Consider the following 20,749-nt stretch of genomic DNA (forward strand, 5'->3'; position numbering starts at 1 on the left):
CACAGCAGGGTAACTATCATACGAGTATGACAAAAAACCCGACGAAGAGCGAGTCAGACTCGCCCACCGTGTTACGTACTTTCGAAATTAAGGTTGGTTTGTTTACAAAATTACTTAAATTAATGCATTTGTTACCAAAATTCACAGCTATTATTTAAGTAAAGTAAAGTAAAGTAAAATACTCTTTATTGTACACTAATTATAACAATTACAAAGATGTTCTTAATTATTGATTATTTAAGATTGAAATAATAAATTAAAAATTAATTTTTTTTTAAGCTAACTACTAAGTCCTTGTATTTTGTTTATATGATAAACTGTGAAATTGGAATTCCAAGACAACACGCACATCAAGTCTGTCACAGAACCGACAGGAACCCACGCGCCCGCGACCGCGCCCGCAACCGCGCCCGCAACCGCGCCCGCGACCGCGCCCGCACCCGCGCCCGCGCCCGCGCCGAGCTACAGCGGACGGAAGAATACACGCAGTTGTACTACGTGTATTTATTATTGACTCCTTGTTCCTTTGGCGGCTATTATTTATTGCTGACTATGACATGACTATCGATAAATATTTATTTGAAAAATATGTTCAATACAATATTTTTTTTATATGTCATACAAATTTAAAACGTCCATTAATTATTGAATATTGCAAATACATAAAACCCTTTAAAGCAATGAAGGACACCGCAGATGCATCACTACTATTCGCTACTACAAGTAGAACAAGAGCGATTTCACTTTTACGTTCGAGTTGATCGAATGTGGCCAAATAGACCATAACCTTTCATAATGAAGATACACGTTTGTGTGTAAACATCCTCCGTGTCCCTATTTAACGCCACCAACGCCAACAAACTCACGAGTTAAATAAAATTATTCACACAGACAGTTACATAATAATAATTAATTATGCAGTTAGTCTTATTGTAAGTACATATTCTTTTTTTAGTCTTTTCTATTATAGACCGATTTTTCTAAAATGAAAACAACTGAACATAAAAAAAGAATGGTTAAAATATTAAACATAACCAAAGTAAACTTGAGCACGTGATTCATTGTTGTAGAATATGTGTTGTTCAGATTTCATGGATGTCAGCCGCTCTGAGACAATTTCCTGATGGATTTAAATTCGGAGTATCCACTGCTGCGTATCAAGTAGAAGGTGCTTGGAATGCTGATGGTAAATACATACCTTTACCTTTTTAATAACTGTACAAATATATATATATATATATATATATATATATATATATATATATATATCACGCACATTTTCAGGCAAGTCTATGAGCATCTGGGATAATTTCACACATACGAATCCAAACAGAATTAGAGACGGTTCAAACGGAGATGTTACTACAAACTCTTATTATTTATATAAGAGAGATGTGGAAATGTTAAGAGAGCTTGGTGTCGACTTTTATCGATTCTCTCTGTCCTGGACGAGAATTTTGCCGACAGGATTTCCTGATAAAATTAACCCTGCAGGAGTTGAATACTATAACAATCTCATTAATGAACTCTTAATGTATAATATAGAACCAGTGGTGACTATTTATCATTGGGACTTGCCACAGACCCTGCAAGATATGGGTGGATGGCTAAATCCCAATATCTTACAATGGTATGGAGATTTTGCCCGCACGGTGTTTACATTGTTCGGAGATAGAGTGAAATATTGGATAACAATAAATGAACCAAGTCAAATTTGTTTATATAGTTACGAAATAGGAATGCTAGCTCCTGGTATCACCAGTAGTCCAGGTGTATCTAATTATCTGTGTGCTAAAAACCTTCTTTTGGCTCACGCTACGGGTTACCATATTTACGATGAAGAATTTAGACCTCATCAAAGTGGTGTCATCTTTATTACTATAAACATACAAGGATTCGCCTCCCTATTTGACGACCAGAGTGAAGCTGTAACGGACGCCTATCAGTTTGAAGTAAGCATTCAATCTTTTTTTTATAATATTTCACACTTTGATAAATCTTTTTTACTAAAAATTATTTATTTTTTAGTCTGGTATCTATACATATCCCATTTACTCAAAGACGGGAGATTTTCCATCTGCGCTGAAGAGCAGAGTCGCTGCAAAAAGCGCGGCACAAGGATTTTACAGATCGAGGCTTCCTTCACTATCGCCGCAAGAAATCAGATTTATACGTGGGACATCAGATTTTTTTGGTTTAAATTTTTATTCTACTATGTTGGTCTACAGAGATCAATCAAGCGAAAATGATTACCCATCGCCTTCAACTTTTAATGATCTAGGCATCCGAGTATTTAATTTAATGGAATCAGAAATCGTCAATGCTACTATGGTAACTATGAACTGACCTTAATTAAAAACAAGACTTTATATTATTATCGGCGTGAACAAAGCGACAGTTCAAATAATAGACTTAAAATTTAATCTATCCACAGTTACAGTTGGTACAAACAAAGGCATATAGGTACGATATTCCACAATTTTTTTCCATTTTCTTTAAAATGCTGTAATAAATATAATTACATTTTTTTAGTTCTATGTAAGTAATTTTAACCTTGTATGTACTATTTTAAAACAAATATTTGGCATAAATATTTTTTTAGTGTTCAGAATGAAGAGAACGTTTGAGACATTCCTCGCAGTTGCTGATTATTAAATGTACGTCTGACAGCATTTGTGATTTCAGTACAGGCCAGAAGGTTTCTACAATGTACTGGTGATGTTGCGTGAGGAATTTGACAATCCTCCTGTGTTTGTGACTGAGAATGGGTTTACGAGTCCTGCTACTTTATTGGACGGCGATCGAATCAATAAACTTACAAGTTACATGTCAGCTCTGTTAGACGCCGTCGACAGTGGGAGTGATGTAAGAGCTTATACTGTTTGGACCCTTATGGACAACTTTGAATGGACCTTCGGCTTCGAGTAAGTCAAATGAAAACATTGAATATTTATTGACATCCTTATAAGCTTGTTAAACTGTTGTTAAACTTAAATATTATGTACATCATGTATTTTCAGCTTCACGCTCTCATGTAGCAGGGTGGGCAGAGATGTTAACACACTCTGCTCCTCCCTTTCTGCCGAATTCTGAAGGCATTGCGTGTTGCGTGACGGAACTCAATGCCGGGTTTTGCCTCGAAATCAGAGTGAAAAAATATTTAATATTTCATTTCCTCACGTGGGAATAGAACATGGAACCTATCGCGTTTACACTCATACAGTTGTACCTCTGCGCCAAGGCTGACCTTAAATTAATAAATTATTCAAAACTTTTAAATGTTACTTACATTGTTAACAGAAAGAAATTTGGTCTTTATGAAGTGGACTTCGACTCCCCGTTCAAGACGAGAATACCACGTCAATCAGCTTTCTTCTACAAAGATGTAATAAGAGAGCATGCGTTGAATCTCTACTGGGAACCGGATCTATTTAGGCAAATTACGATAGACGAGAGACACTAGGAATTTAGTAAATAAAGAGGATCATTATAGTAATTCTATTGTCTATTTATTTATTATGTAAATTTAAAACTAGCAGTATTTTTTTTCATTGGTTTAATAAACCAAAATTGGATATTTGTATAATATATAAATAATTAATATGCTCTCGCAATTATTAAGGTTGTAGCCAAATTTTATTTGCAATTTTTTTTTATTTTAATTGAAGATAATTTTATTTGAATTTTATCATTTCAGCAAAATATGACATATATAGCTACTGAGCTAAATAAACTAACTTACTAAAGCAAAATAAGCATTTTACCTCTACATTGCAAAGATAGTTGGCACTTTTGTATATTTACACACTAGTGGACCCGAACGCGACTGAACTATACGAATATTTATTAAATATATTTATGAAATTATTTTCAGATTTCAATAGAATTAGTAAGAAAATATAAGCCTAAATAATTAAAATAAGCTAAAAATAGGATAATAAGTGGAGATTTATTATTAGAAAAAATATCTGAGTAATTGAAATAAACAAACAAAAGAAGTAAAAGTAACTAAAGGAAATTCTTATTATTAGAAAAAGTACCTAAAGTTTTCCGTATGCGCGTACATATATACCTACTCTAACTAAACATTTTTCCATATTAAGTAGGATATTTTTAGCGAGCAATATCAAATAAAATCCCAAATGATTAAAATTGCCATATATAAAGAGTATAACATCGGTATAGACAACCGAACTGAGATAACCAAATATTCTTTCAATATCAAATTATAGAAAATACATTAACAAAAACCCTTCAGAAATAAACATATATCATTGCGGACTTTTTTAAACATTATTTGAAGGACAATTTTTTTGTAAGACATTGTTTTTATGGTAGGTTGAGTCGGCGCACGCCATGTATGCGTTAAGCATGCTCATTTTGGGTGACGTTTTCTTAAAACAACAGACTTTGCAAATCGTTGCTTAGCAACGGTCGCATAGCGACGGTTGTTATTAACATAGCAGAATAAATTGCATGTCAAATTAATAAGTATTTTAATATATCAGTATATATCGACAATATTACAAATATGAGAAAAAAAAGTACCCTATGTTCAGCCCGAGATCCTCAAGTATCTCTATATGAGTATTTTATTACGATTAAATTAGGGGTTTGGTCCTGATTGAGTAAAAGACAGACAGACAGAGTTACTTTTGAATTTATAATATATGTGTTTAAGCATAAAATAAAATCACTCTCACTATATGTCTATTTAATCCTTCAAATGTAATTCTGCAAAGTGACAGTGTTTGTTGCATGTAAAATGTAAGAAAAAAGATATATCATTTTTGACTTACCAAAAAAGAGACGTTGCTATTTTACAATACTTGACAATCATAAACATATTTACGTTACACAACATACAATATATAATTAAAGTAAAACAATTGAACTAAATAATCCAACAAATAGAAAAATATAGTTCGGAAGTAAGTAAGTGAGATGTCTCAACAATATGAACATAAGTAATAGCGTCGCTACTATTTATGTACTCGTGGCAATACAACGTTGATCGAGTACGATTTCATCGTACGTTCGACTCCATCGAACACGGTCGTAAATACCACCAATTAGAGCAAACATCCTTTAATAGTGAATATTTTTCATAAATGATTCACATATTTATGCCTGTTTTAAGGTCAGTACTTACAAGGTTATTAAACAAATTGTGAATTTCCCTGCTCAGTTATTCTATTTAATGCCGTCCACGCAAAGATATTCATGAGTTAAAAAATATAATTCAAATAGCCAGTTACATCGTTTATCAATATCTTAATTATAAATATGCAGCTGATAATATTGTAAGTGCTAAATTTAAAAAATACGCCATAAAAACCTGTATTTTGTTTAGAGCTAATTGTCCAAACAATTAACGATAATAAAAATTATGTTTGAAACGGGTAAGAATCAAATTATATGATGTCAGCTTTTGTTAAACAATACATTTTTGCAGATTATGTTTTGTTAGGATTTCATATATCCTAGCCACTCACAGGCAGTTTCCTGATGGCTTTAAATTCGGAGTGTCCACTTCCGCTTATCAGGTGGAAGGTGCATGGAATGTTGATGGTAAATACATAATTTCACGTGTTCCTTCAAGAAAATAAGACCTTTCTACGTATTGAAATTACTTTTCAGGCAAGTCTATGAACATCTGGGATAATTTCACACATACGAATCCAAACAGAATTAGAGACGGTTCAAACGGAGATGTCACTACAAACTCTTATTATTTATATAAGAGAGATGTGGAAATGTTAAGAGAGCTTGGTGTTGACTTTTATCGATTCTCTCTGTCCTGGACGAGAATTTTGCCGACAGGATTTCCTGATAAAATTAACCCTGCAGGAGTTGAATACTATAACAATCTCATTAATGAACTCCTAATGTATAATATAGAACCAGTGGTGACTATTTATCATTGGGACTTGCCACAGACCCTGCAAGATATGGGTGGATGGCTAAATCCTAATATCTTACAATGGTATGGAGATTTTGCCCGCACGGTGTTTACATTGTTCGGAGATAGAGTGAAATATTGGATAACAATAAATGAACCAAGTCAAATTTGTTTATATAGTTACGAAATAGGAATGCTAGCTCCTGGTATCACCAGTAGTCCAGGTGTATCTAATTATCTGTGTGCTAAAAACCTTCTTTTGGCTCACGCTACGGGTTACCATATTTACGATGAAGAATTTAGACCTCATCAAAGTGGTGTCATCTTTATTACTATAAACATACAAGGATTCGCCTCCCTATTTGACGACCAGAGTGAAGCTGTAACGGACGCCTATCAGTTTGAAGTAAGCATTCAATCTTTTTTTTATAATATTTCACACTTTGCAAATTTATTTTACTAAAAATTATTTATTTTTTAGTCTGGTATCTATACATATCCCATTTACTCAAAGACGGGAGATTTTCCATCTGCACTGAAGAGCAGAGTCGCTGCAAAAAGCGCGGCACAAGGATTTTACAGATCGAGGCTTCCTTCACTATCGCCGCAAGAAATCAGATTTATACGTGGGACATCAGATTACTTTGGCTTAAATTTCTATACTACTTTATTGGTGCACAGAGATCAATTAACTGAAAATTATTATTCATCTCCTTCAGTACTAAATGATCTAGGCGCTCGAGTTTTTAATTCAATGGAATCAGATGTTGTCAATGCAACTATGGTAAGTATGTTGTCAATGCAACTATGGTAAGTATGTAACTACATTGCTTAGAACAGAGCGTAAGTAATAAACTATTATTAATTTCTCGTTCTGTTCTGTTTTTGTAGCGATAGAAAATAGTAGAAGATTAATTTTCTGTTATTAAGATGTAGTAGTAGAAGATATCGCATAATTGCCATGTTTGTTCATGTGTGTAACATCTTATATAATAGAATAGAATTTGCATATTGTAGAAGTTCTGATGCAAGTACTAATTATAAATTTTCTGAACTTTTATGAAATATTCCATACTGGCGGCCCTTTCGCGGCTTCAACCGCTTGAACTACATGATTATCAGTTCAGTTTTTAATTTATGGCGCGTCGAGCATGTACATGGTATGGTATGGTTCTTTAAATCTGGCGTTCCGAGCGTGCCAGTTGGGCACATATCACTTCGCCAATGTCACGTTGTATGGAGAAGACACGAAGGAGGTTGTACGGTAAAAAATAGACAATGTTACACGATAGGAAAATGCATGTTAAAAAAAAAGATCCAGTTAAGAAAACGTGTACATGATTATTCATTTACTAAATAGAATTGACTGACAGTGACAGTCAGATGTGTTGATATCAATGAATAATTTAATTTATTCGTTCAGAAATAGCCTTAAATGTTTACGCATGTAACGGGTAAGGATTTATAATATTCTTTGCAAATTAACTGTAATTATTGCATATTACAAAAGATACCCAAATAGAATTGAATAATCCAATATCGAAATCGAATCCGAAATAATTAATCGAATATCGAATCGAAAATATTTAACTGAGAACCTCCTCCTCCTCCTTGTTCTGAAAGTCGGTTAAAATACAAATGTATCACAACAAACACAGATTTATTATAAGTATAAGTATAGATATGGAATGCTATATATTTGCAGGCAAACTCATGCCTTGAGTTGAGTAGATGTTCAGTTAAAACAAAGCAATTGGTGAAAGTTTTAAGTAAATTGGTTCAGTACTTCCGAAGATTAGTGTGATCATACATAATGACAGACAGACAGAAACAGATAGACAGAAACGAAATTAAAAAAATATATTTTTCCTTTTTATTATTGTTTCTAAGTGCCCCTCTATCCATTTCAGTCAAAAATACTAAATGTACAGGCAACATATTTTTACTGTTTTATTATATATAGAGATATAGATGTATGCAATTAAAATATAAAAAGTTAATAAATTACAATCAAAATGAGAAAGAAAATGAAATTTAAATTAATCATATTACAATAAAAAAATAAAATCACAATACAATTGTGTCCATAATAAGAGGAGGCTCGATACTTGACTCGTGCGTTACTTCCGACTGCTATGATTCCAGTACTGGCCGGGGGGGTTCTACAACGCCTTGGAAATGGTACGCGAAGAGTATGACAATCCTCCCATATTTGTGACAGAGAATGGTTTTACGAGCTCAGATACTTTGTTGGACGTGGATCGAATTAAGAAACTTGCAGCGTACATGTCAGCTCTGCTGGACGCCGTCGATAGCGGGAGCGACATAAGAGCCTACACCGTCTGGAGCCTCATGGACAACTTTGAATGGAGCGTCGGCTACGAGTGAGTATCCTTTCTATGGATGTTTGCAGAAAAATGACTAGGTAAAAGTCATAAAAGCATATTAAGTGTACATAGAATTTCATCATAAACGTTATCCTTAGAACAAATTCATAACTGTCGTAACGTACGCGTGTCGGGTACAAGTGTGTGACTGTAACGCGACGGTTGTGGGTTGATCCCCACTCGAGGGAATGAATTATTGTTTCTCAATATTTCCATTTCTTGGCTCTGGCACCGCGCTTCCATACCAAAAGTTCGGCGTTGGGTTCCGCACATCGACCCGCAATGCTTCGAAAAATTCGGCGGAAAGTGGGGAACGCAGTGTCTTATCACAAGGTTCCCTCCGCGTACCCTGCTGTGAGCGGATACAGTGTGAAGCAAATTTTTTTTTTAGAAATAAATTTGGCCTTTACCAAGTGGACTTTGAGTCTCCGTTCAGGACACGAACACCACGCCAGGCAGCTTTCTTTTATAAAGACACAGTAAGAGAGCATGCCTTAAACCTGTACTGGGAACCAGACGCGAAGAGATCCATGACGATTGACGAAGGACATTAGCAATATATTCTTAATAGATTTTTAAATTTGACTGAAATAAATTATTTGCATCATTCATATTTTATTTCATTTTATATATTCATACTGTTTATTAATTTAAACATAAATATTATGATAGCGGGTTCTAAGTGTATCTATAGTCTATTATTTTTCATTACTACTGTAAGTTTAAATGAAATTGATTCAAATGGTGTAACTGATCCGGAATACGACATTATATTTCAGCAAGTTTTAGAGAGACGTATATTGTTCATCACAGAGCTAAATGAGAGACCACAGCGAGGGTGGAAAAGATGATTGATAAACGTATTTCAGTTATTTGCATATAACTAATATTCAATCGCGTCGGTCACTTTGACGGGGATTAAAATTGTTGCCTCTTCAATTTAGTAATTGAACAATCTCAAATATTATATTCACATAAAATGTCTCTCAAAAAATAAATCCAAATTCCATCGTGGTGCAGTGGCCCAAGAATGTGACTGGAACGCGCCTGTTGTGGGTTCGGGTCGATCCCCACTCGACTTTTCATTTCGGTGTCGAGGCAAAGCCTGGCTATGAGTTCCGCCACTCAACAAGCGATGCCTCCAGGGCTCGAAGAAAAATGGTGAACGGAGTGTCATAGCACTAAATTCCCTCTGGCTACCCTGCTGTGTGGATACAGCGTGAATGATTTATAATATAAACTAGTGGGCCCGGACGCGGCTACGCCCGCGAAAATATAACCCTAAATAATTAAAATAAGTTAAAAAATAATAATAAGTGGAGATTTATTATTAGAAAAAATATCTGAGTAACCGAAATGAACAAGCAAAAGAAGTAAAAGTAACTAAAGGAAATTCTTAATATTAGAAAAAGTACCTAAAGTTTGCCGTGCGTGCGTACTAAACATTTTTGTATATTAAATAATTATTAATTTTTGCGAACAATATTAAATAAAATCTCAAATGATTAAAATTACGATATTTTAAGTGTATAACATCGGTATAGATAACCGAACTGAGATAAATTAATTATAAGCAGCAAATAATTGCATAAAAATTAACAGTAATTCGAAAATATATAAAAATTTACAAAACCATCAAAGTCATCTGCCCGTTCGCGTCGATCATACTATACCACTCGTAGGCTAGGTCATTTCGAATAATAATACATCTCCTTAATTATTTTTTAGAATGTTACACAGTAAACTATAATTTCCATCAAGATGAAATGCTAAAAGTGACTATTATATTTATTTTCATAAGGATGAATATCAAATTATAGAAATCATCTAATTTTTGTTAATGTATACAAATCTATATCGGCGCGCGCCATGTATGCATTAAGCAAACTCACTTTGGTTGACGTTTTCTTAAAACAACAAACTTTGCAAATCGTTGCTTAGCAACGGCGGTTGTTATAAACATGGCGGAATAAATTGCTTGTCAAATTATTAAGTATTTTAATATATTGATATATATCGAAAATATTACAAATATGAGAAAAATAAGTATCCTATGTTCATCCCGAGACCCTCAAGTATCTCTATATGTGTATTTTATCACAACGGAATTAGCGGTTTGGCCCTGATTGCGTAAAAGACAGACAGACAGACAGACAGACAGAGTTACTTTCGAATTTGTAATATAGGTATGGATAAATATAAAAATAACTATTATACAGGTACATTGGGTATTTTTTAAAATTCTAAAATGTATTGCAGTGTCGCAGTGCTTACAGACGCACACAGACGCACAGCAACGCACAGGTGCTGGACTACTGTCGTCAGCTGTCAGAGCATTAAAACTGTTATGTATGATACAAACATCAACATATAATTGTACATGTTCTTACGGCTGGTTAGATCAACTATGTTTGACAAGTATGTATTTATTACACGAGTAGAGTACACGTGTTATCCGACAGAGGGACCTTAATGTGTGACGTTGCGAAATGTCAATCATTGCAATGTGATGACTTTTTTGTCTTTTTTTCATCTAAATCTATTCACTTTTACACTTGTACGCTAACAATATGTATTAAAAACTAATATAAATAGAAACGGTGGCGCATTGGGACAACATCTAATTTTAAACGCGATGTGTGTTGTTGTTCTCTGCTCTGGTAGACCAAATTAAGCGTTGAGTTCCGCCACTCCACTGCATTGTCCCCAAAATTGGGCAAAATGTAGAGAACGGAGTGTCTTAACACTGGGTTCCATCTACCTACTCTACTATATAAGGGAAAAGCGTGAAGATGCTTATAAATTTAATTATTCACCGAGAATGAGTAGATGTATCTTGTATTATAAATATTCTGAAACTACACGATGAAACATGACTTCATATGATTTTAGTCCTTTTTCACCGCCCGCATTGCAAGTCTTTCTTTTGGTTTGCTCTATGCGAGCACTGTAAATGTCTAAAAACGACGGAAAAACAATGCTGTAGGAAATAATAGCAGGATTTTGTCTAATGTTAATCGTGGTGCCGCGAGTGCGTATGCTGGCTGGCGTGCGTCCAGGGACCAGGCCGCCAGGGCTGCCGACTGGTTTACGTCTGCGTCTTATTTTTTTTTAAAAATGAGATAGTATTAATAATGATATATGTTTAATTTATCGTGCAAGTGTTTCTGGTCAAATTATAATAATGACGACTTTCCAATTATATGAAAAATAATATTGACTGAAACTAGGCCGGGTAGGTAGTAGTGGGTGAGGCCGTCGTGGCGCAGCGGGACAAGGGTGTGCCTGTAGCGTGACGGTGTTCGATCCCCACTCGAGGAAGTAAAATAATGATTTACGTTTATATTTCCATTTCTTCGCTCTGGTGTCGACGCAAAGCGCGGCGTTGAGTTCTGCCACTCAACACGTAATGCGCAGAACTTGGCAGAAAGTGGGGAACGGAGTGTCTTAACACTAGATACTGCCTACCCTGCTGTGTGCAGGATACAGCGTGAAGCTGACTTAAAATTGTAACAATATGCTTTCATAATACATGTCATATCGTTTGTTATGAAGAATTTATTATTTTTAAATAAAACTAAAACAAAATAAATTTATTTTTGAAAATAGAAGAAAACTTGAGCTATTAAATTATATTTTACTTAATTTTTAAAATCAAATTATATCAATTATAAATAATTCAGTAAAATATTTATATTGATACAGATTAAGACAGCAGCCCTGCAAGCCGCCCGCCGCGCCGCCCTTGATTTACGCGCGCGCCTAACAAGACTAAAGAGAGCCACTCTTTGCCCTTTTGTCAACTTTGATTCATACAATTTTACATCAAAATATGTTCGGTAATTAATTTTGACATTATTAATACGAGACGGCTGACGTTTATAATACTAAACATGCTATCGAGAAATCTCATTATATTTGAAATAATGGGAATTTTGTTGTCTTCTTTAGTATGATATTTGTCAACCAACACGAATATTTTTTTGATTTAGTCTTGTTTAGTTAAGGACAGCGACTTGTCACAAGTTTCGCTTGTTTTAAGTGGAATGAGACAGAGATAGGTAAAGATATAAACAAATACATAGACACAAAATAAGCAGAAAGCTCAAGCTCACATTATAACTGTTATTGCTCTTGAAACAGTAATAGATACCAAAACCATGTTTTTAGCAGCAAAATATTAATTTAATATTAATTTAAATTTATATTTTCATTTCCTTGCTCTGGTGTGCTGGCAAAGCGCGGCGTTGAGTTCCGCCGCTCAATTCAACACGCCATACATCCAAAAATTCGGCGGAAAGTGGGGAACGAAGTGTCTTAACACGAAGTTCTCTCTGCCTGTGTGCGGGAGACAGTGTGAAGCTGATTTATATTTTAGCAGTTCCAAGTTGTTTTTAAGAGAAAATAGTGTTTGCCGTTCATGGTGTTGCAGGGCCGCCTGATTACAGAACTGTAATAATGCCTGATTACAACTAAACATATTTTGATTCATATGTTCAATGAAATTAAGAAAAGCCAAGTGAAAAATAGTAAGCAAAACAATTAATGTAATTTATACTAAAAATAAATTCAATTTGTTGCTTTTTTATTTCTAGATAACCTACATAATATCGTTGCAGCTATTTTTCTTAAATTATTATATACTGTATTACGGTCGTCACCACTCACCACAGCGGAGTGGATCAACACTAGGTTCCCCCACCACCTCCTTGTGCTGTAGAAGCGTGAAGGTGCGACAAATTCGGGACACTTCATGTAGTGTCTGGCGCGCTAAGACGGAGCACATCTGTCTGTATAATTTACGAGGGCTATTCTGAAGTGCACACACTGACACTTACAACTTACGTGGAATGGACAAAAATAGCGCGCCATTAAATGACTAAAGGTTATAATTAAAAGTTATCGATTTCATATACGTAATTAATTAGGTAATTTTTACACTACACATTAAAAGACATTTTCCACCACTCCACGCAATGTCTTCAAATTTGAGCGGAACGTAGGGAACAGTGTGTATTCCTACTAGATTCAGCTTGCATACTGTTTATATGTGTATGTGTAAACATAATATATTATATATAACTGGAGGTGCTGGATAGGCTTTTCTTACAATTTTTATTTTGCAAGAAAAATAATGTAAAGATGATAAAAATCCCACACAAACGTAGAACAAAGACGAAAACTGATTACACTATTTTTAGTTCGTAAATCAGTTGCGGAATTCATTTGCGATATCGTCGATTTCAACCATCCATTACTGTCAAAGCGTCCGTCCGTCCGTCCGTCCGTCGCCCGAATTATTTGTAACGAAAATACTCACAAATAAACGCCCGCGCCGCGCCGCGCCGCGCTACCAAACCAATCGGAGATAAAAAATATTTGACTTCATACTGTGAATGATTACTGTCGTTGGTTTTACTAAAGGAATTATTAAAGTTTTAGCAGCATATGTACAGTTACTAACTGACTACTGCACTTAGAAGTTAGCTATAAGTATAATAGTGGGTTCTAATATTTCTTAGTCATTTAAGCATAAACGCCCATCTTTGATGAAATAGCACACTTTATTTAAAGATTTATTTAATAAAATGATACAAGGGGGGTGTGGAGTGGTGGGGGGTGGGGGGGGGGGGGGGGCTTCACCGACATGCGAGAGACTGATCAATACTAATACAGATGTACATTATTTTGACTGAATAATTGAATAAATCGACGACCAAATGAAAACGAGTCCGGCGCGAGTGACCTCTTACATACAACCCTTAGAAATCTATTGTTGGCGATAACGTTCAATTAATATTAAAAATAATATAATGTCAAAAATTATTTTACTTTTCATGAATTGGAATAGATATAAGCAAAGGGGGGTAGTTTAACAGACTCATTTGAATATGATAGTATCGAACACGAGGGCCCCACGCGACGGCGGCGGCGGCGGGTTCGGTACTAAGCAAGTAAGCACACTTTATTACACTTCGCTAGGATATATGGCTATTATATATCATATAAAAGTTTTTTATTATATTTAATATATTATTGTGCTATTATATTTAACTATGATTTCAAATCCTATTCAAGGAGATATATGGAATAGATTTCCTCCGCTTGGCAATATCAGCACGTTTTTAAGTTCCGCTATTTACGCGCGGCGTTGAGTTCCGGCACGCCACACGCAATATGTTTGGGCGCATTTGGGCGTGATGTGGAGAGCGGAGACTCGTCACTAGGTTATCTCTGTCTACTCGGAGAGCGGAATATTGAAGAATTATCCTTTAGAAATAATTTAATTCATTGAAATATAAACAGAATTGTTTAGCACAAAGAAGAAAGAACAAGATTCGAAACCAAAATAATTTGCAATATATTATGTTGTTTAAAATAAAATGTTATAACCCCAACTTATATACGCGTATACACTCGTAGTAAGCGCCACTTAAAAATCTATTAGAAAACTCATTTCATGAGCCAAGTTCTTTGACCGTCGGAGCTGATTGAATTTTTATTTATAAACAAAGAAACAAGCGAACATTTCCACTGTATATATAACATTAGCGGGGACTCGACGCTGTATCCGGTAATGCATTTTTGATATTCCACGACGTCATTTCTTGCGATCCCGCAGCGACTTCCCGTCGTTACTTTTTCTATGGAAAAACTTTAATTGTATAATTGGTTTTAAATTTATTGGATAAATGGGCGTCGCGGGCGGGGTGTGAGGGGTGAGGTATCTGGTAAAGGTATATCAAAGATATAGCTACTTAACTTATAAACGTATGATAATGCTTAGTTGTATGTAGGTTGACGTCGCGGGGCAGCGGCACACGGCACACTGGTGGACACGCAATGGTTCTGAGTTCGATAGTCACCCTGATCCGCCGAATAGGAAATCGGGGGAAGATAATAAAAAAAAATTCATTTCATTTCATTGTAAATTTAATTACCACAACTAAAACAAAAAAAATCTAGAGACCTTTTGACCATTTTGATTTTGATCTATCCACTCGTACATAAACATATTTGGGCACGTCCACCCAAAAAAGCATACATACATATCGAGAAATTTAGGAAAAATGTTCAAAGTGTCCAAGAAAAAGTATCGCACGTGCTCGGAATACTGGAAACAGAGCCGAATGAAGACACGTTATTTACAAAAGTGACCTCACTAAAGAAAAGGAACCTTCCCCTGATGGCGTCTCTGATCCTTGAATTTTAAACGGGCGTAACAAACCCCACTATTTTACTGATTTCTGTGGATCTCGTATACGCGGGGAATACTTAATGTCGACAAATATTACTTTAGTTCCTTTTGCTTGAACCGACTTCAAAAGGAAGAGGTTACATGCTTTTATGTACGTGTGTTATGTGATTAGTCAGACATCATAAATGGATGTCCATGATTTTAATTTTGTACGGAGGTCTTGTTTGGTGGTGGGGAGGTGGTTCTGCGCAGCTTTGGAAATTTTATGGAAATCAGTTTAATTATATGTAGGAGTAGGTACAGTGACAAGAATAGTACGCATTTAAATCTATGCACTTTATTGCCGAATTTTGGAAGCATTGCGTGTTGAAAGGCGGAACTCAACGCCGCGTTGCACGTTATCAAAGCAAGGAAATTAAAATATTAAATATTTCATTTCCTCGAGTGGGAACCGAACCCACAACCTTTTGCGTTTACAGTCATGTGTTTGTACCCCGGCGCCACTATTGGCCTGGAGTTAGTTATTATATTCATACTAAAATTTAAAATTCAATTCAATTACTATTACCACATACAACTAAATTTCTTTTTGTGTTTATAGAGTGGCTTCTTCGTAACAATAGTTTAAAATTGATAAATAGTTTCATTCATATTGTTTTTAGTTCTAAACGCAAGTCTACTACAACGATGTTGTAAATTAGCGCTATTATTTCAGAGCTAAAACGAAATTTTCCATATTTGAATGATTCGACAGTTGGGAATGAACGCAGCTGTGACGGTGTGACGGTGTGACGGTGTGTGCACAGTTTATAGTACAACTTGTTAAGGGGCAGTACCAAATCGAGAAATAAAAATAAATACAATCACTTCCCCGAGTGGGACTCGAGTCCACGATCATCGCGTTGCCACGATAGTTTAAGTAGGTACAAACCTCTTTGTAAACATACGAACTCTACCAAATGCAGTATCGCGCTTGCACCCTGCACTCCCCTGCACTTCCATGCACTGTGCCCTGCGCCCTGCGCCCTGCGTCACGACGGCTTCAAAAACAATTTATAAATCCGCAAAAAAAGTATCAAAACAAAATAAACAAAAAAGAACGACTCTGTTCTGGAAATATTGAAACAAAATATAATAATAGTAAAACGACTCTATTCGGGAAATTTTTAGTGAGTCACAGACACGTTACTATAGCCTAGCTTCATTGTTTACGTGAGCGCCCTCCGCGTAGCACCAGCGTGCGTGCGTATGTATTATATAATTTATTTAAATAATTTATATTGAATTACTCAAATATTAATTTTATTTAAAATTAAATAAACATATTTTTTTGTAACTTCTTAAATCGAAGGGACTTTAACGTATTTTGAAATATTTTTAAACGTGAAAGGCTTCATTTTGTAGTTTTCTTATAATTTATAAATACCAATAAGACATATTTTTTAAAACATATTGAGGTGTGGCGTGACCCACTACGTGAATCCAGTACTTTGTCTGATACTAAATAGAGATGTAACTTCACCTACCCCCGAGGCCAGCAACCCTGCTGGCCTACCTACCCAGTCTACCTATCCAGGTAGACTTGACTCGCTCCACATTACTCATATAAAATTTCAATACACTTTTATACGCTACAAACGTAAGTTTTTTTTTACAACAAAGTATGTAATAAAATGGAAGTATCTGAATTTGAAGCATCCTTATAAGTGTGGTATGGTGTGATGATGAAGCCAGGACCTGAATATTGTAACTCTTCAGAGGTTACTAAGTCTACGTCTGGGGGTTAATATTACTATACCTATAGTAATTGAGCTTTACTTTACGTATCTCGCACACAGCAGGGTAGGCTGAGGGAACCGCCGACTTCTGAAGGCATTGCGTGATGAAAGGCGGAACTCAACACCGCGCTTTGCGTCGACACTAGTCGATGTATCTCCTGCATATACAAATAGTAAAGTAGGTTGCGATGATTTAGTATTAAGACATTTTGTTATCCATGATCACACGTAAATCTAAATATATGAAGAAACTGAGTTACGCAAAGTGTAATAGACTAGACGCGTTCGTAAGTAGCTCTATTGGTCTTACAGTTCCCGCCGCGAGTAACGGACCCTGTGCGAGAGAGTGTCTAAGTATTAGATACGCTTATTATATTTTGAATATTACAAGTTGTTTAGTAATCCTCGACTGGCAGCCGTCGTAGCACAGTGGGATAGCTCCGACTATAAATAGTAAGGCTGTGGATTCGATTCGGAAATGAATATATTTAAATTACTTTTGTTTCTCCGTAGATAACGCGCGGCGTTGAGTTTTGCCACTCAACACGTAATAAAAACGAAAACCTTTTAATTACATCCATTGTACGAAAAGAGTTACAAATTATGTTTCAGTTATTTTATTATGATAAATTAAAATTAACTTAAACTTTAAAACTCACGAATAATTTCAAAAAAATCGTCTAACACGAAAACTTGAAATTTTTTATTATATAAATTAATTTTTAACAAAAACAAAAACTGATTTCTAACAACGAACTAAAAAGTGAAAAATAATTATGCAAAGATTTTATAATTGTGAAGTCGGTGCCAAGTAAAACAAACAGGCTTAGTAATTAGATATTGTAGTAAAGGTGTTATAGCATTAGTTTGACACCGACTTCAAATAGCCCAAAAAATAGGTATAAAAGTAAAACGGGAGATCTAATAACATTATCAAAGAAAATGAACTAGAAGAATGTGTAGCGTGGGCTGTACATGGCGCGTCCAGGACGGAACAGGTACCGCGATACCGCCTGATGCTGTAATATGAGTAATTGTCTCAATTGAGATCTCAGACTAGTCGCTACTTGCCTCTCTATTACACCTATTAGACTGGGTTGAATAGAAGACGAAATAACTGTATTAACAATAGTTTAATAGCTTCGGTGGGTCTGCCTCGGAGGTCGGAGGGCATGCGTGAAGAGGTATGTAGGGACCGTAGTGTTCAGCGCTCGGTTCTCTCCAGCTGCTCCGCTAGCGATAAAGCGTTAGGCTTAATAAAATTACTACGCTATTCCCATGACTTTGTAATAGTTTATTTTTGTATACTTCTTTTGACAATTTGGCAAGGTACTTTCATTTTTTGATTTGAGTAGAAGCCGTCGCCGGAAGCCGTCGCGGTGAAGGGGCACAATCTAACGACTTTAAACGCGACGCGACGAATTTAACATTTTGATTTGCTCTCTGGTACCAGACAAAGCGCGGCGTTGTCCTCCGCCACTCAACACGGCGTCAAAAATTTAAAACATAATATTTACCTTACAAACACAAACAAAACAGATCAACATACCTACAGAGTACAGGCGAATGCACTCGTATATATATATTAGCCGTCACGCCGTCACGTAAATAGCCAGTTAAGTCTAGATGATAGGGAGCTGAAGTGGTATCGATCAGACGAGCACTATCGAGGCGAGGTCTAGATACGATTGTCTGTTGCGGCTAACGTGTTTAGTGCGACGTGCTACGTGTTACGTATACGTGACGTCGCGGGGCGCGTGAAGCGTGACGCGTGACGCGTGTAGCGTGAAGAGAGGTGTCGCGCCGCACGTGTAATTGAGCTAATTGACGAAATACGTCTGTTGCAGTACATTCGCAGGGGTATACTCGTATGTGAGAGCTGCGTATATTTGGTTTATTGTAGGTACTGTCTGTTAGTAAGTTTAAAGGCAGTTTATGTTTATTACACTTCTATATTATATTGTATTCTATTTTGTCACTATTGTGATAATACACACTTATTCTTTATATATTTAATTCGTAATTACATATATATTTATAATTTTGAGAACACTTAGTGAGTATTTGACGGTTTTCGAATTATTTTCACTTTTCCGCTTTGGTCACGTCTCGGAAAATTTAATATTAGGTAGGTACTATTACATACTACTTCCCTCCACATGCTCTGTTACATGCTGGTTGCAGTGAGGCTAAATACGAACCTACGAGTACACACAAGAAAACAGCAACTGCGTATAATACTGTAACACAGACACGTCCAGTCGCCCACAAATGGGTATCTTTGTGACATTATGATAGAGTTACGGCAGTTTCGATACTAACTTATTGCACGGTTTAATATTTATGAAAATGAAGCTTTTCTTGCTTGAAATAATTGTTATTCTAGAAGGGAATTCATTAAGTGGCTTTGTATAGTAAACCTTTTATTTATCTTTCCACATTTTCATTTAGGTTTCATTCATTTCATAAAGACTTTGAAAAATTACATAAATCTATGCGATATTCATGCAATACTTCAAAAATTCCACACAACAATGTACTAAATGAGCAATATATCATCAAATAGGGAAAATGAAAATAATTGAAAAACGACATTTTCCATTATTTTTTTAAAAAATAATAATTTTAATTTCCTTGGTGCGTGCGAAACGGAGTGTCATATCTAGGTCCTCTTTGACTTCTGATCGGAGATCGAACCCAGAACCGCCGCGGTTATAATAAAAACAAACAACTCGCCACGATCACATGTTTTGTATTTAGTCAGCCAGCCGGCGCGGTCAGCTGTGAGGCGCAAACAGACATACAGATACACGTCTGTCTGATGTCTCAAAGCGGGTTAACACCAGGTTCCCTCCGTCCTGCACCTTGTTACGTACGGTGCTGTGTCAGCAGGTTCAGTAGAATCATGACAACAAAAGCAAACACAAGCGCACCGCAAGTATTATATATTTAGTTCTGTTTAAAACTCATCGCACCTAATTATAAAGTTGTAAAGTTGAACAACGCCTTCATTTCCTATGAGCTGAGCTTAATTACTGCGCTTTTACGCGCGAGCAGACGACCAATGAGCTCCTCCAACCTCCGGAACTATTCAGGGAGCTTATTAAGACGGAATAGCCTCGTAACGGCGAAAGCTCTCTGCTAATCTACACTTCGAGAAGTGATTGTTTTATTTTATAATTATGAAGTTTACCTAGTTTATACCTTTATGTAGAGAAGTCGAAAGAATTTAATACTAAACGTAATTTGAAAAATCTACCCATTTCCTTAGTTTTTTTTGTTTTTGTCTTTTCATTTTAGTTACGTTGAATTTTGAATAGCGGAAGTTAAAGTTCCTTGTCTTATTCGAGCTAAAATTAAAAAAAGATGTTTTTTAAGATATGTTTACTTTTTTGACGTTATATACGTTATAATCTTTTTTGCGTGGAGTTAAAAAGACCTAAAAAGAAAGAAAAAATCGTTAATTCTTGTCCCTGTAGGAATT

At 35.6% G+C, this 20,749-nt stretch overlaps 2 protein-coding genes across 27 annotated transcripts in view; one reads left to right on the top strand and one right to left on the bottom strand.

Annotated features, from left to right (window-relative positions):
- The window catches only part of LOC146539746 (uncharacterized), a 313,384-nt gene that overhangs the window by 74,428 nt on the left and 218,207 nt on the right, over positions 1-20,749 (bottom strand). The gene's annotated exons all lie outside the window — the stretch shown is intronic.
- LOC146539748 (lactase/phlorizin hydrolase-like) lies at positions 778-8,900 on the top strand. The gene is made up of 12 exons (XM_085207916.1): positions 778-932; positions 1,071-1,186; positions 1,285-1,952; positions 2,029-2,331; positions 2,686-2,924; positions 3,301-3,460; positions 4,915-4,931; positions 5,456-5,571; positions 5,641-6,308; positions 6,384-6,686; positions 8,048-8,286; positions 8,681-8,900. The coding sequence occupies exons 1-12, from the start codon at positions 916-918 to the stop codon at positions 8,841-8,843; spliced, it is 3,009 nt and encodes a 1,002-aa protein (XP_085064042.1). The 5' UTR covers positions 778-915; the 3' UTR covers positions 8,844-8,900.

Source organism: Heliconius melpomene, chromosome 3, assembly GCF_056956725.1.
Source record: "Heliconius melpomene rosina isolate 202511_hmr_F chromosome 3, ASM5695672v1, whole genome shotgun sequence".
Taxonomy (NCBI): domain Eukaryota; kingdom Metazoa; phylum Arthropoda; class Insecta; order Lepidoptera; family Nymphalidae; genus Heliconius; species Heliconius melpomene.

Excerpts from the sequence above, each read along its gene's own strand:
- LOC146539748 (XM_085207916.1), top strand. Across the intron at positions 1,953-2,028 it reads CGGACGCCTATCAGTTTGAA|TCTGGTATCTATACATATCC; the intron begins GTAAGCATTCAA and ends TTTATTTTTTAG. Across the intron at positions 6,309-6,383 it reads CGGACGCCTATCAGTTTGAA|TCTGGTATCTATACATATCC; the intron begins GTAAGCATTCAA and ends TTTATTTTTTAG.